Here is a 13,035-nt window from a genome sequence, read left to right as displayed (position 1 = left end):
CGGACGACCGGGGTCATATCTCCATCTCTTTCACCCTACCTTCGACCACAATAATTTGTGTACAACTTGGCAAAAAAAGAGTAGAAACTAAAAAGTGGCAACACTGTAGTGTCGTCCCGTTTTATTATATGAATTGGTTTGAAAGGGACGACACTACAGTGTTGCCACTTTTTAATTTCTACTCTTTTTTTACCAAGCTGTAGGTAGTTTTAAGAAATTATCAGGTAATTATCCCTCCCAGTTTTATCCCTATTTACGCCACCATCCCTTTTCATCACGGTTAACGGTATGTTTCGAAAGGGATCCGTTACCAAAAAAAGTTTGAGAAACACTTTGACATAGAAAAGATAGAAAAATACCACTCTCGTGTGTCATTCTTGACATTGACAACCACATGAACGTGACAATATGTCAACTGTCCACTTTTGTTGAAAAGCAGCAGCGGTGGCGTATATCCATGAAGTTAAATTAGATTTTATAGTTAACTACTCAAGATATAACGATGGATTACCATTATGAACAGACTAGTGAAGTAGAAGCTTTAGATTCGATCTACTATGGCGATATGCAAAGTACATTGTTTGTGAAATACTTGAAATTGCATGCAATAAAGTTTGATATAGGCTAGTTAACTTATTTCATTTATGTTTCAGTAATAGAAACTGAGCCGTTCCATAAGTTCTCGATACCGATAAAGTCAGAAGGCTACGACGACGGCGAAGGTCTGGCATGCCAGCTGGTTTTCACATACACCGCAAAATATCCTGATGAGGTGCCTCTTATAGAGATTGAGAATGAAGAGAATTTCGATGATATAGTAGACAAACAGGAATTACTGACACATTTAACAGAACAGGTATGTGAGATACATAATATGTGAATTTTATTGAGTCAAATGCAGTAAGAACTGTAAAAAATATATTCTAACCTCATCCTTTGGTAAAGTATCAGCATAATAACAGTTAACAGACTTCATTATTGTGAATGAACAGTTAACTGGGTAGTTTGTGTATAGTCTGTCGCTTTGTAACTGATCCTGAACTGCTAATCCTTTGTCTATTGTTAAGTAAAACCGCATGTGCTGCTTACCTGCAAAAAAGGGTCTTAATTATTCTAATTGGCACCTGAGCGCGGGCTAGTCCAATGCTCAAAAAGCCAGTGTAGATGCTCTCTCCGATAACGCACCTTTGTGACGCATCTGGATGACACATTTTAGACTAGTTCGACCCTTTTTTTTACAAGTAGAGGCATATGCGGTTTTACTTAACAATAGACAAAGGATTAGCAGCTTGGAGCCAGTTACAGCACAGTTACAGTTTGGTTACTTTTGAGTTGAGCTAGTTACCGCTGTGAAGGCATTAAGAAGTGATTTTGTGTTTTGTTTTGCATCTATGTTTTAAGGGAGTTCCCTCTGCCAACAAACTGCCCTGAAGTTTGGCAGAAGAAAAACGTTCGTGAAATAGGGTTTATTTCATCTGAATAAATGATTCTTTTTTTTGTTGCCTATAACATTTTAGTGACCAACAATTGTAAAAAATTTAACAAAGATTATGCATGATCTGTAAAGTAATACATAATTATTATGTATTTTAAAGTTTCTCGAAATTCTGTCACTGTGTTTAATAATAATCAAACATATTTAGATTTGTACACTACTTTATTAAAATGGTGTTTTTTTATTTATTCTGAATATAAAAAAAAAAAACTGTAGGACTGGGGTAAAACTATCTAAAGTTGTGAGTAAAGCCCACTTTAACAGATGAATCTAAAATCCTAAATCTATCAACATATACACATGATTTACATAATCATTTCAGGCTAAAGAAAATTTAGGCATGGTGATGATTTTCACACTGGTGTCAGCGGGGCAGGAATGGCTCAGTGACCACTGGGACCGCGTCAAGAAGGAACGGGAAGAACAGGTGCTCGCCAAAATTAAGGCTGACGAAGAAGCTGAACAGGTGTGTTATTCTCTATTATTCACTGTTGTCATAGTTGAAAAACATTTACTGTTATGATATAAAAAAAACCTTCCACCATATATACCTGGATATGACACTGTCACCTGTAGGCCACAGAATGCATGCTCCAAGCGTGCAATGCTGATGCCGATCATTATACACTTGTCTTAACCAATCATGCTTGATGCTGACGCCTTTTTGTATCAGTATGTTTTCATGCACCAAACCGTAATGCGTGGCGACAGAAAGAGGAGGCCTTTGTCCAGCAGTGGGACACAAAATAGGCTATATAAAAATAAAAAAAATCTTTATATCAGTTATGTAGATACCAAACTTTTTCTGGCCGAAAAATAATCACCACATGTTTATTATTTTTATTACATCTCCCGCTTTTTCCAAGTGGCTGGCTCAACTCAACATAACCTATTTCCAATTACAGAAAAGGTTCGAAGGCACGCGGGTGACGGTAGAGTCATTCCTGGCGTGGCGGAAACAGTTCGAGATCGACATGGGAATCCCGCAGAAGCGCGAGCGGGAGGCCAAGGGCGGCAACAAGCTGACTGGCAAGGAGCTTTTCCTTAGGGATACCACGTTGAATGAGTCCGACTTGAAGTTCTTGGATGATGGTAAGTTGGTTGGATCGTATATAATTGTAAACACAAGCGCTACAGTAACCTCACAGGCAAGCCCTTCCTGAGACACCACGCTCGACTGGTGCCTGGGTGACGGTAAGGTGGCTGAGATGACATGGATATCCCGCAAAAGAGCGACCGGGAAGCCAGGGGTGGCAACAAGCTGACTGGCAAGGAGCTCTTCCTGAGAGATACCACGTTGAATGAGTCTGACTTGAAGTTCTTGGATGATGGTAAGATGTTCATGCGTTATAAAAAAAAAGTACAATATGTGTCTAGAACTAGATAGCTATTTTTTTGAGGCATATTTGTCATGTGTAAAAAGATGAAGAACCATGATGGAAAAGTAATTATATATGTAATTCGTAAAAATCAGTCATAATCGAAAATAACTACATAACATACTTGCCCATAAAGGTCAATTTAGCATGACCTTAATTTAGCCTTAATTAAAATCTAAATAGATCTCAGAGTTTTGTTTCATTTTATGAAATTTTTATCAGTTCCTATTTTTTTTTATTCTGAACACGAGTGCAAACCGGAATAACCTCTTCCTATATTATTCAGTGTTGAGTAATTATTTTTAAATCTACAGAGTGCTGCAAAACTTTGAAAATAACGTCTTGATCGATTTTCAGTTGGCCAATTTACTACCTTTTTTGCACCAATTTTGTACTTACACGACGAATTGGTTGAACGAATTGCGGCAATCAAACTGCAAGTTTTGTATCTCAGATATAAAAATAAGGTTCAGTAGGGACAACAAATCTTATCTTTACTCTTAACCGTTCCAGGCGACGCGGTGAAAGTGGACGAGTCACTGTTCCAAGACCTGGACGATCTGGACATCTCGGACGAGGATGATGAAGACTACGTGCCCGGACAGAGCAGCGACAGCGACTAGCGACACACGAGCCACACATGAGCGACCCACGAGACACACACGAGCGACAGATGAGCGACAGTGGACAATCTCATTAGTAGAAAGCATAATGTACTCGTAAGTCGTGATTTCATTGCGTGTTTTTTATTAATAATACAAATTTAAGTGTTAATTTATCTAAGTATAAACTAACACTTAACTAGAGATAAATTAACGCTAAATTTGCATCACGAATGAAAGTTAAAAGTACACGCAATGAAATAGTGACTAAAAAAAAGTAAGCTTCGCGCGAGGAATTTTAAACTTTGACCCGCCTGTTCCTAGGTCTATCGCGCGCGCATATATTGCGGTCTCGCTTGCAGTGTCATTGACTGCTGGCATCATGGGCGGGACAGCTATATAACGTGCGATGGAGATAGGAACAGGTCAATGTACGAAATTGCTCGTTCTAAGCGTCCTTTCCTTAGCTGTTTCGTCGTGGAATTACCCCGACGTGCTCGGGTAAACTAAAAATACGTTGACAAAGAATTTATACGAATATTCATTAAAATAAAAAAAATGTCTCCTTATGGAGGGTACTTCCTCTGTCTAATATCTTAGTCCAATGTGTCTCACATTTTGTGTAATGAGAAAGTGAGAAGCAATGCAAATTGGACAAAGAAAATTGGACAAGTGGAATACCACCCTTAGCTTTGATACACAAATGCTAATGTTTGTTAAAATTATCAACAATATGCAGCAGTCAAAATATTCGTCAATGTATTTTTGGGTAACCCTGCAACATTGACTAGGAATCCTCTAGACCGAGTTTAGAGCAATTATTTCATGCACCCGATGATGCCATAAATGCGGGGGTGCGCGGGACGAGGTGAGCGAAGTCTCGTGCCGTGATTGGTCCGTTCAAAGACACGGACGTCACACAAAGACACTTTCGACTCGAACATGGAGTAAAATTACCGTATGCGTGGCAGAGGGGGGTAGCGCGACTATGTTAAGTCTGGAGGATGCTTTGTCTGTGCCCTGCAAAGTAAAATTCACCCGATGGTGTTTTAGAATTATAACCGAGTGCTCGAGTCAATATCAACTGTAACTTATGGTAGGGTAAATGGTAGGGTATATGGTAGGGTTTGCAGCACTAGCGGGCTTCCTATAAAAATAGGTGCCAACGAAGCGTTCCACGCGCTGTCCCGTACAAACGCATTTTATTTCGTGTATTCGGCCTTTAATTTCCGTACACAGCGGGAAGAAGTTGATAAGTGGCGAGAGGAAAATGAAGAAATTTGAACTTTATGTGGTTTTATTTTAAGTTCAAATTTCTACAATAAAATATCTCGAGTTATCAACTTCTTCCCGCCGTGTACGGATTTCAGGCTGATGATTTTATTTTTAGGCATAATTTTGACCATTTGTCACAGAAAAAAAATCCTATACCAGCAAATATTCAAAAAAATTGCGAAGTGTAAAAATATGGGTGCATACAACTTAAAAGTATGTCCCATAAGTTCTTCATTCGCTTACATGCTGTGTGCACCCATATTTTACGCTTGACTGTATGGGACAACGGTAGACAACTTCATGGAATGGTATCCAATTACTGATACTTTCCAATGCCAAAGGGTAAGGGCCCTTTTATACGGACCTGGCTGTGTAGCCAACATGCCAATCGTTTGCGCTCCGTAGCGAACGAAACGCAACTGTTACTGTCGCACTAATATGGAAGAGTGATAAAGAGATCCAAAGCGTTTCGTTGTCGTAGCGCAGGCGATCGTCACCTTGGCTACGCACCCCGATATTCTCTATTGTGTCAGTAGCTGAGATCAGTGCCCTGTTTATCAAAAGCTTGTAACTTGTAATACAAGCGGATGTCACTTTTTGACAGCTTTTGTTCACAGACAAAACATCCTCCAGACTGAGCATAGTCACGCTACCCCCTCTGCCACGCATACGGAGCCGAAAGTTTCTTTGTGTGACGTCCGTGTCTTTGAACGGACCAATCACGGCACAAGACTTCGCTCACCTCGTCCCGCGCACCCCCGCATTTTTGGCATCATCGGTTTCATGAAATAATTGCTCTAAACTCGGTCTAGTGGATTCCTAGTCTATGCTTTTGTTATAAGTTACAAGCTTTTGAGAAACGGGCCCCTGACAGTGTAAAGTACCCTGTAAAGTACCTTGTCGTCGCAGTTATTTATTATAAGAAATCGTTTTCAATAAAACACAGATATGTCTGGAGAATATTTTTTATTTACACTTTGTCACTATAGTAGGTACATATGTACAGATGACAAGTGAAACACCAAATAAAAAGCGACTGAGGGCAACTAACACGTCAACATTCAACGAAACAAAACAACTAATAGTCGCCTGAAGTGATGTGCTTGAAAGTGAAACAAATATAAGGAATTAACTTGTCAATTCCCACGATGTGACGTCACCATAAGCGTTGCGGCTCATATATGAGCCATGGGAGTGGACGGGTTTAGAGCCCATCAACGTGCACACTAGCGCCACTGCTAAATAATCGTGATTATTTAAATTTAACGATTGGTATTTAAAAAAGGGGGCCGCTACGTACTGTATTTTGTATTTGAGTACCTTTTGAATACATCAAACTAGCTTTTATGTTGCTGAATTCGTCAATCTGTCTAGCGTCCAAAGTTAAAACGGCCGTTTTTGTTTTGACTTCATAGCAGTGGCGCTAGTGTGCACGTCGATGGGCTCTTAAGCTAAGGAACTAAACGAAATGCCTCAAAATATTTTTTTCTGAGAACCTGTGATACGATGGCGTAGTGTAAGTGACCCTATCATATTATAGTCGTGATAAGATATATCGGAGCGGACAAGGTGTTCACAAATGCATATCTCAACAAAGCCGCTATTATCAAAAAGGGTAAAGTGCATATGCAGATATTTTTGGGCACATTGGCCGATCCAATATATCTGATGGCGACTACATCTAATATTTTACGTTTTATTTTAACCATTTGAATACCTCAATACCAAGAACCTCCCAACGACTACGTTTTTGGTAACGCCTTCTAAAAAGCTATTAAATTGGCTCTTTGTACCATTGACGTTGGCATGTGTGAAGTGTGAAAGGGTTAAATAATCGACCGAGCGAAGTGAGGTCTTAAGGTCAACTAGGGATCACTTTTCATGTCTATTTCATGTGCGAGTGTAAAGATAATCTGTTTCACACATCACTCCAGGCATTTACAACACGCAAACAAAACAAATTCAACTCGGCCTATACACCTAGAATACCGTGACTTAACTATAATTACTTAGAAAAACAATAAAATGAGTATCACAAAATATATGTTCCTATGTGCAGTCTTAAACCAATGAGCGGAAAGGAAACCGTTCCGATCGTAATTAACCAGAGATATGTATGTTTATTGATGTGCCCACGGAGTTTCCAAAATTTCGATACATAAATGTAAATATCTTGGAAATTTCTCGAAATTTCCGTAATAGAATCTTACTTGAATAAGTATCTGAGAAATTTCATAAGTTTCCGGAAATTTTGGAAACTTCCTACGACTTGCACATCTGTATGTATGTTCGACCGAAGATCGGCGTTAGAACGAATTACATAATCAGATAATTAATATAAATATCTATGTTCTACTCTACTATAACGATAATCAAACGTGCTGAACTAAAGTTTTAATAACATAACATAACATAACAGATCTTTTGGTTAACTCTGAAAGTTATAGCCGTATAACTCGTTGGGAGCAAACATGTGTGCTGTCTTATTATTACGTGTCCAGTTAATCAGTGGCGTAGCGTGATCTAGTCTAGCCGTGGGCGAAGTCGCATCTGCGAGGCCCTTTTTAGGGTTCCGTACCCAAAGGGTAAAATACGGGACCCTATTACTAAGACTGCTGTCCGTCCGTCCGTCTGTTACCAGGCTGTATCTCACGAACCGTGATAGCTAGACAGTTGAAATTTTCACAGATGATGTATTTCTGTTGCCGCTATACTAAAAACAGAATATTAACAACAAATACTAAAAACAGAATAAAATAAAGATTTAAGTGGGGCTCCCATACAACAAACGTGATTTTTGACCGAAGTTAAGCAACGTCGGGCGGGGTCAGTACTTGGATGCGTGACCGTTTTTTTCCTTTTTTTTGCATTATGGTACGGAACTCTTCGTGCGCGAGTCCGATTCGCACTTGGCCGCTTTTTTTTTCTTTCAATATGCCCGAATGAAGGGGCTACGCGCGAGCCACTGCAGTTAACCCTTTGAACGCCACGCCTCACGCCCCTCGTGTGCGGGGCCTCATCGTGAAACTTGTCGGAATGCACGAAGGTGGATATTGAAACTACAGCCGCGCGCGTCATATGATTTCTTTGGCGGTTAATGGCGGCGTTAAATATAAGTAAATATGGTATAGTTTAGACTACGCTGAAGTCTTGTGGACCATCCAATTCAACATTTCATAACCAAGCCATAACTAACCAATGTAAAATTAAAATAAATAGCACGTATCACTTACACCTTATAAAACGAAGTCCCCCACCGCGTCTGTTTGTATGTTCGCGATAAACTCAAACTACTGAACGGATTTTCCTCTCAATAGAGTGATTCTTGAGGAAGGTTTAGGTGTTAATTTGTTAAGTTTTACCCGTGCGAAGCCGGGGCGGGTCACTAGTTAATGCTAAAAGTCCCCCAGATTCAAGTGAAGTCCCTCATATATCTCAAATGTCACATCAATGTGGTGTCGTTTTGAAAGAGTATTTCTTATACAAACAAGAGTCGAATAACAAAGCTTCGTCATAAAAAACTACAGCAACTTTGTTTATAAGCGTCAACACTTAAGTCACATATCGTCGGCCTAAGTCGGGGTGTTAAGAGGTTTGCGACTATAAGTATTGTTACCCAAGGTAGCAATTACTAATTTCCTTGAAATGGAGTTACGAGGTTTGCGATTTAGGCCGACGATATTTCAAGTGTTAGCTATTGCGCGCTTCGGGTCGGATTTCAATAGGGGTTAGGTGCGTTTTTTATGCAGGGTTCGAGTGACAAAAAATATTACCTACCCGAATTTGAACCAACGACAATTACCAGGCCAACAACAAACTTTCAGTCGTAGTTACAGTACTTTTGTTAAAGGAACCTAAAGTAATAGAATGGGACGATGTGGGCAAGCCGTTCACAAACAAAAAAACCGATAAAACATTTATCCTCCGGATCAGCTTATTTGCCATGATAAGAACATATCTAATACCTATAATCTATACATAATCGGGATAATATTAAGAAGAGGCAAGTGAGGCAAACAGATTTAGTTCATTCCGACTAGAAAATGTTCGTTTTAACCTATGGAACGGGCTAGGCCGAACTTCAACAAATAATTGAGAACTACAAACAAAATAACCAATGAAAACATTTAAACAAAATAATACTGAGGTACCTACTTACTTTTACAATTCAATAGGAAACAATGAACATGGTGTATATGAAAAATTCAGTGCAATAACATCTATATACTAACCAAATACATAATTTAAAATATTACAGAGTATTCTGAAATAAGTACATAAAATTCTGTTCGAAAGGAGCGTATTTAGAATCGTAAAATAAGACTAATAATTCTATTTCAAGATCAATGCACGACGTCGACGTATGTGCGAACGCGAATACAAAGTACATACATATTATGTTCTACGTTTCTTAATACGCCCCAAAGTATGAGTACCTTTCAAGATGATGACACTAAAGGTCATTAAAAATGGACCAACAACATTGACTTAATGTAAATTACGTTAACTATAGGCCAATATACAGTTTTCACAAGGACCGGTGGCATACCGTCTACTTATTGTGACAAAATATTTAACAATTGTACCTAAATATTGTTTACTCTCGTCCTTTGGGTACAGTCGTACAGTTTACCGTTACAACAGTCTTTACAAGAGACGCAATGTTTTGTCAATCGTTTATTGCCTAGGGGTTTTTATTGGACAATACATGAATTTAACCGCTCCAAAATAATCTATACGAAACTAATGTTTTCTTGACAACAAGATATTTCTGTGATTGTGATGGTATTCCGCAGGCGGTTTATACACGGTAGCCAAAAAAATTCTGTTGCCAGGGAGGTTTTGGGATTATACTGAGCAACTTTCACTATGGGACCAACCCCGAAATCGCGAAAAATAATTTACCCTCCCATAGAAAATGGAACGGCCAAAATGTATGACCCAGCCAATTTTTTTCGGCACTTCATTTTTATTGGTACTTGAGATGGTACAGTCAGCACTAAGCATCAAATAAATAAAATATTTTGTTTCCATAGAAATTAGGACGTGTTCCAATATACATATATGACCATTTTTGCCGTCACTATATATTTGATGGCCAATGTACCATCGTCCACACTGTTAAGTGACTTGGTAAACCTTATTGTAAAGGTATAAGGCCCACCCACGTTCAGTTAATACAATAAGTTAATGTGCTATGATTAGGTATAGTTTGTAGCTTTCTAATAGACCCCGACGGACAAAGGATTAGCCGTCGTGGTCTATTAGAAAGCTACAAACTATACCTATTATTATCAACAACCGTAAAATGGAAAATACTTCGTCTTTTTAATAAGTTGTGTTTTAAAATTAAAACATTGCGTTTCTGTATATAACTACTGTTTTTAAAGACTGTAAGGGCGCTAATTGTACCATACCGCGGCCGCGGCGAATGGAAATACTTCGAAGCTACCTATCTAAGCATGTGTACAAAATATCTGTATATGTCCTACGCTATTGGGCCGATGCAAGCGGGCCTATCGTACATACAACATCAAAATAATAAAATACTGATGATAATTGTATATTCTGACATACAACTACCTACCTATACTATACTTAAATCGATGCTGTTTGTACTGACACTAAGCGAGCAAATTAGTCCCAAAAAGTTCAATTTTCAACGTCCACAGCAGATGGTGCTATGGCACATTATCGAAGGTTGATATAAAGCAGCATAGCTAGCAAGTCACGACCATAATTTCACATATTCGATATCCAGTGTTACGTTAATTAACAATAAGAAAACTCACTGAATACTGAATTTACATGTTTTTGGCGGAAAGATTAGCAAATATAGCGCCAATTTTAAGCATATTTTTCACTTACCTATATGTCAATCTTATAGTTCACTCAACTCGTCCCTTATGTAGGAACTTATGCATGCCACTGCAAAAAATGCTGCCCGCTATTTAAATTCTAAATTACGTTCGGTCGGAGATCAACCATGAAAAGTATTATCATGAAGAGTATGGACGCACGTCTAAGCGTCTTCAGCTGTCATGGTATATTGGGGAACATCTTATTAGTTTTATGGAACTGGCACTTGAAGTGACTCGAAGTTGAACAATGGATATTTTATAAAGAGTAGGTACACAGTTCTCTAAAACGAGTGGAAAGAAGCCCAATACTGAGCTGGTAATGTCATGAGTGACTGGTAAAGCGCTCACTTAAGATGTATGCTAAATAGAGCAATGGGATCGCAAGATCAAAGTTTGCTAAGTTACATTTCGTTACCTAATGCTGGAATAACTGGTGACCGTAGCGTGCATTGAGGCCCCGTAGCCAAGACGAATCGTTTAACGACAGATGCCAACCGAAAATTAAAAATGTATCGGGATAACCGCCGATGAAAAAGATCACGCATTTATTTCCATACATTTATTGAAGTTTCAACTGGCTATTTCTATAAACGATTGTGACTTCGCCAGGCCCCATGGTATTATAAAATTGCATAGATGACGTAGGGAGGACAGCAAAGGTGGCGCTGGCATGTTGTCGACGTTTACTTGAGGCGCTGCGTAACATTGGCTAGGGCTACAGCAAAGGCCTGCAGCGCTGAGAACGGGTACTGGAAGTCGAGCGTGTACGCGTTGCCGTCGATTCGCCCGAACTGCATTACCTGCAGAAATTATTCAAAACGTGAGAATGTCTAAAGATGAAAGTGTTACCGCGTTATCATATCACACTGTTTCCTTGTTTTGTTATCAACCGCTCTTAATATTATTTTCACCGCACCAACTCGGAAAGCCTTACTTTGCACTTCAAAAACTAATAGCAAAGTTGCGTTTTATTCACATGTGAGGCAAAGTAATCAATTGCAAATTTTGAGTTGTTTTCTTATGTTTGCTGATAGAATTGACTTTTAAATGATGATTTTGGATGAAAAATATTTGATAACATTCATTTGGATTTGATTTGGTTTGATTTTGTTTGATATTTTACATTTAATATTTGCTTCGGGTTGGTGTGGTGAAAAATTTTGTGTTTCACTCGGGGGCAAATTTTGTTTAACCCTCGTGCTTTGAAACCCTCGGAACGCTCAAGATTCCATTTTTCGAACCACTCGCTACGCTCGTGGTTCAATTTTGGAATCTTTCGCTTGCTCGGGTATCAATATGAGCACGAGCGGTTAAACAACAACTTTGCCCCCTTGTAAAACAAATAACTATTCTATAGCATCGGTAGCACAGCACTCCCACCGAAGTGACGGGAGCAAGGACACGGGAAGTAGCTCTAAGTTATATAGTTTACTCTGTCTTTAGCGAGCGCTTTTAATAGGATTTAAACTTACTACTCGTAGCATAGGTACCTAATGATTAAATTGATTAATGAACCTGTTTCCCGTGGTACTCGATCTGGAAGTTCTTGGCGGACTCCTGCGTGACGCGGCCGCCGAAGTCGAGCTGGTAGACCTGGCTGTTCTCGTTCCACATGGGCGCCTTGTTGTGCATGACGAGCTGCCGCCGCGGCCCGGCTCGAGGTTCGGACGCTACTGCCGCCGCCGCCGTGCCGCCGGCGCGTTTTAACTGGGAATTAGAACATATACGCATATTTTTGAAGGTAAAAAAAAAAGATAAAGATAAAAAATAGTTTATTCAAGTAGGCATATTACAATGCGCTTATGAACGTCAAATAAACCTTTACCGGCTCCAACCGTACACCTCTGCCCCGAGAAGATTTAAATCCCCCCTCAATTGGAGGAGGGTATCCCAATATGGGACCGGCAACAAACTCGGCGGGACACATCTTTTCAAAACATTATTACATCTTATAATTAACATGCATTACGAGTAATTAATACAATTTAAATTACTATAGAATTCATGCAATTATACTCAGTGAGTACATAACTTTATAGAATTTGATATAAAAAATAAACATATATGCACATGAAATCACAAATACGTAGCTCTTTCAGAAAACAAATCAAATCTTACAAAAGGAAAAGAAAATAAAATCAATAAAAGAAATGAGAATACATATTATATGAATCTAACTGATTGTTATGAGATGCTTTCATACAATTTGATGTGCTTTCTTACCTGAGCTGAGTCACCTTTAACTCTACACATAATACAATGTTTTTAATTGCTACTTGTCGTTATTACAGTTTCTGGTTTGGACCATGCATGTTTGTCTGTCAAGTAGTCCTCGACTCTGTAATAAGCCTTCAACATCAATGACTTTTTTAAGTAATTCTTAAGAGCTGGAAAGGGTAATCTTAAAGCATCCTCAGGTAACT

General features: G+C 39.0%; 2 protein-coding genes across 2 annotated transcripts in view; one reads left to right on the top strand and one right to left on the bottom strand.

Moving 5' to 3' along the window:
- The first annotated feature begins 412 nt into the window (after nt 1-412).
- On the top strand, nt 413-4,311 carry LOC134664796 (RWD domain-containing protein 1). Its single transcript, XM_063521536.1, has 5 exons — nt 413-572; nt 654-856; nt 1,818-1,961; nt 2,401-2,587; nt 3,388-4,311. Exons 1-5 carry the CDS (start codon nt 503-505, stop codon nt 3,495-3,497), a joined length of 714 nt encoding a protein of 237 aa, XP_063377606.1. The 5' UTR covers nt 413-502; the 3' UTR covers nt 3,498-4,311.
- A 1,389-nt stretch (nt 4,312-5,700) lies between these two features.
- Nucleotides 5,701-13,035, bottom strand: part of LOC134664337 (tubby-related protein 4) — a 110,537-nt gene continuing 103,202 nt past the window's right edge. Inside the window, exons 15-16 of the mRNA XM_063520909.1 lie at nt 12,128-12,319; nt 5,701-11,412 (exon numbers count right to left, since the gene is read on the bottom strand). Of these exons, the coding sequence (XP_063376979.1) occupies nt 11,296-11,412; nt 12,128-12,319 (309 nt within the window). The 3' untranslated portion in view covers nt 5,701-11,295. The remainder of the gene's footprint in view (nt 11,413-12,127; nt 12,320-13,035) is intronic.

The sequence above is a fragment of the Cydia fagiglandana genome, chromosome 5 (genome assembly GCF_963556715.1).
Source record: "Cydia fagiglandana chromosome 5, ilCydFagi1.1, whole genome shotgun sequence".
Classification (NCBI taxonomy): Eukaryota; Metazoa; Arthropoda; class Insecta; order Lepidoptera; family Tortricidae; genus Cydia; species Cydia fagiglandana.
Note: the sequence above shows the minus strand (reverse complement) of the source record. Positions and strands in the feature narration are given on the sequence as shown.

Bases quoted from the DNA above. Each gene is read 5' to 3' on its own strand.
- LOC134664796 (XM_063521536.1), top strand. From the start codon at position 503: ATGGATTACCATTATGAACAGACTAGTGAAGTAGAAGCTTTAGATTCG. The intron at 857-1,817 runs GTATGTGAGATA...TAATCATTTCAG, and splicing joins TGACACATTTAACAGAACAG to GCTAAAGAAAATTTAGGCAT. The intron at 2,588-3,387 runs GTAAGTTGGTTG...TAACCGTTCCAG, and splicing joins CTTGAAGTTCTTGGATGATG to GCGACGCGGTGAAAGTGGAC.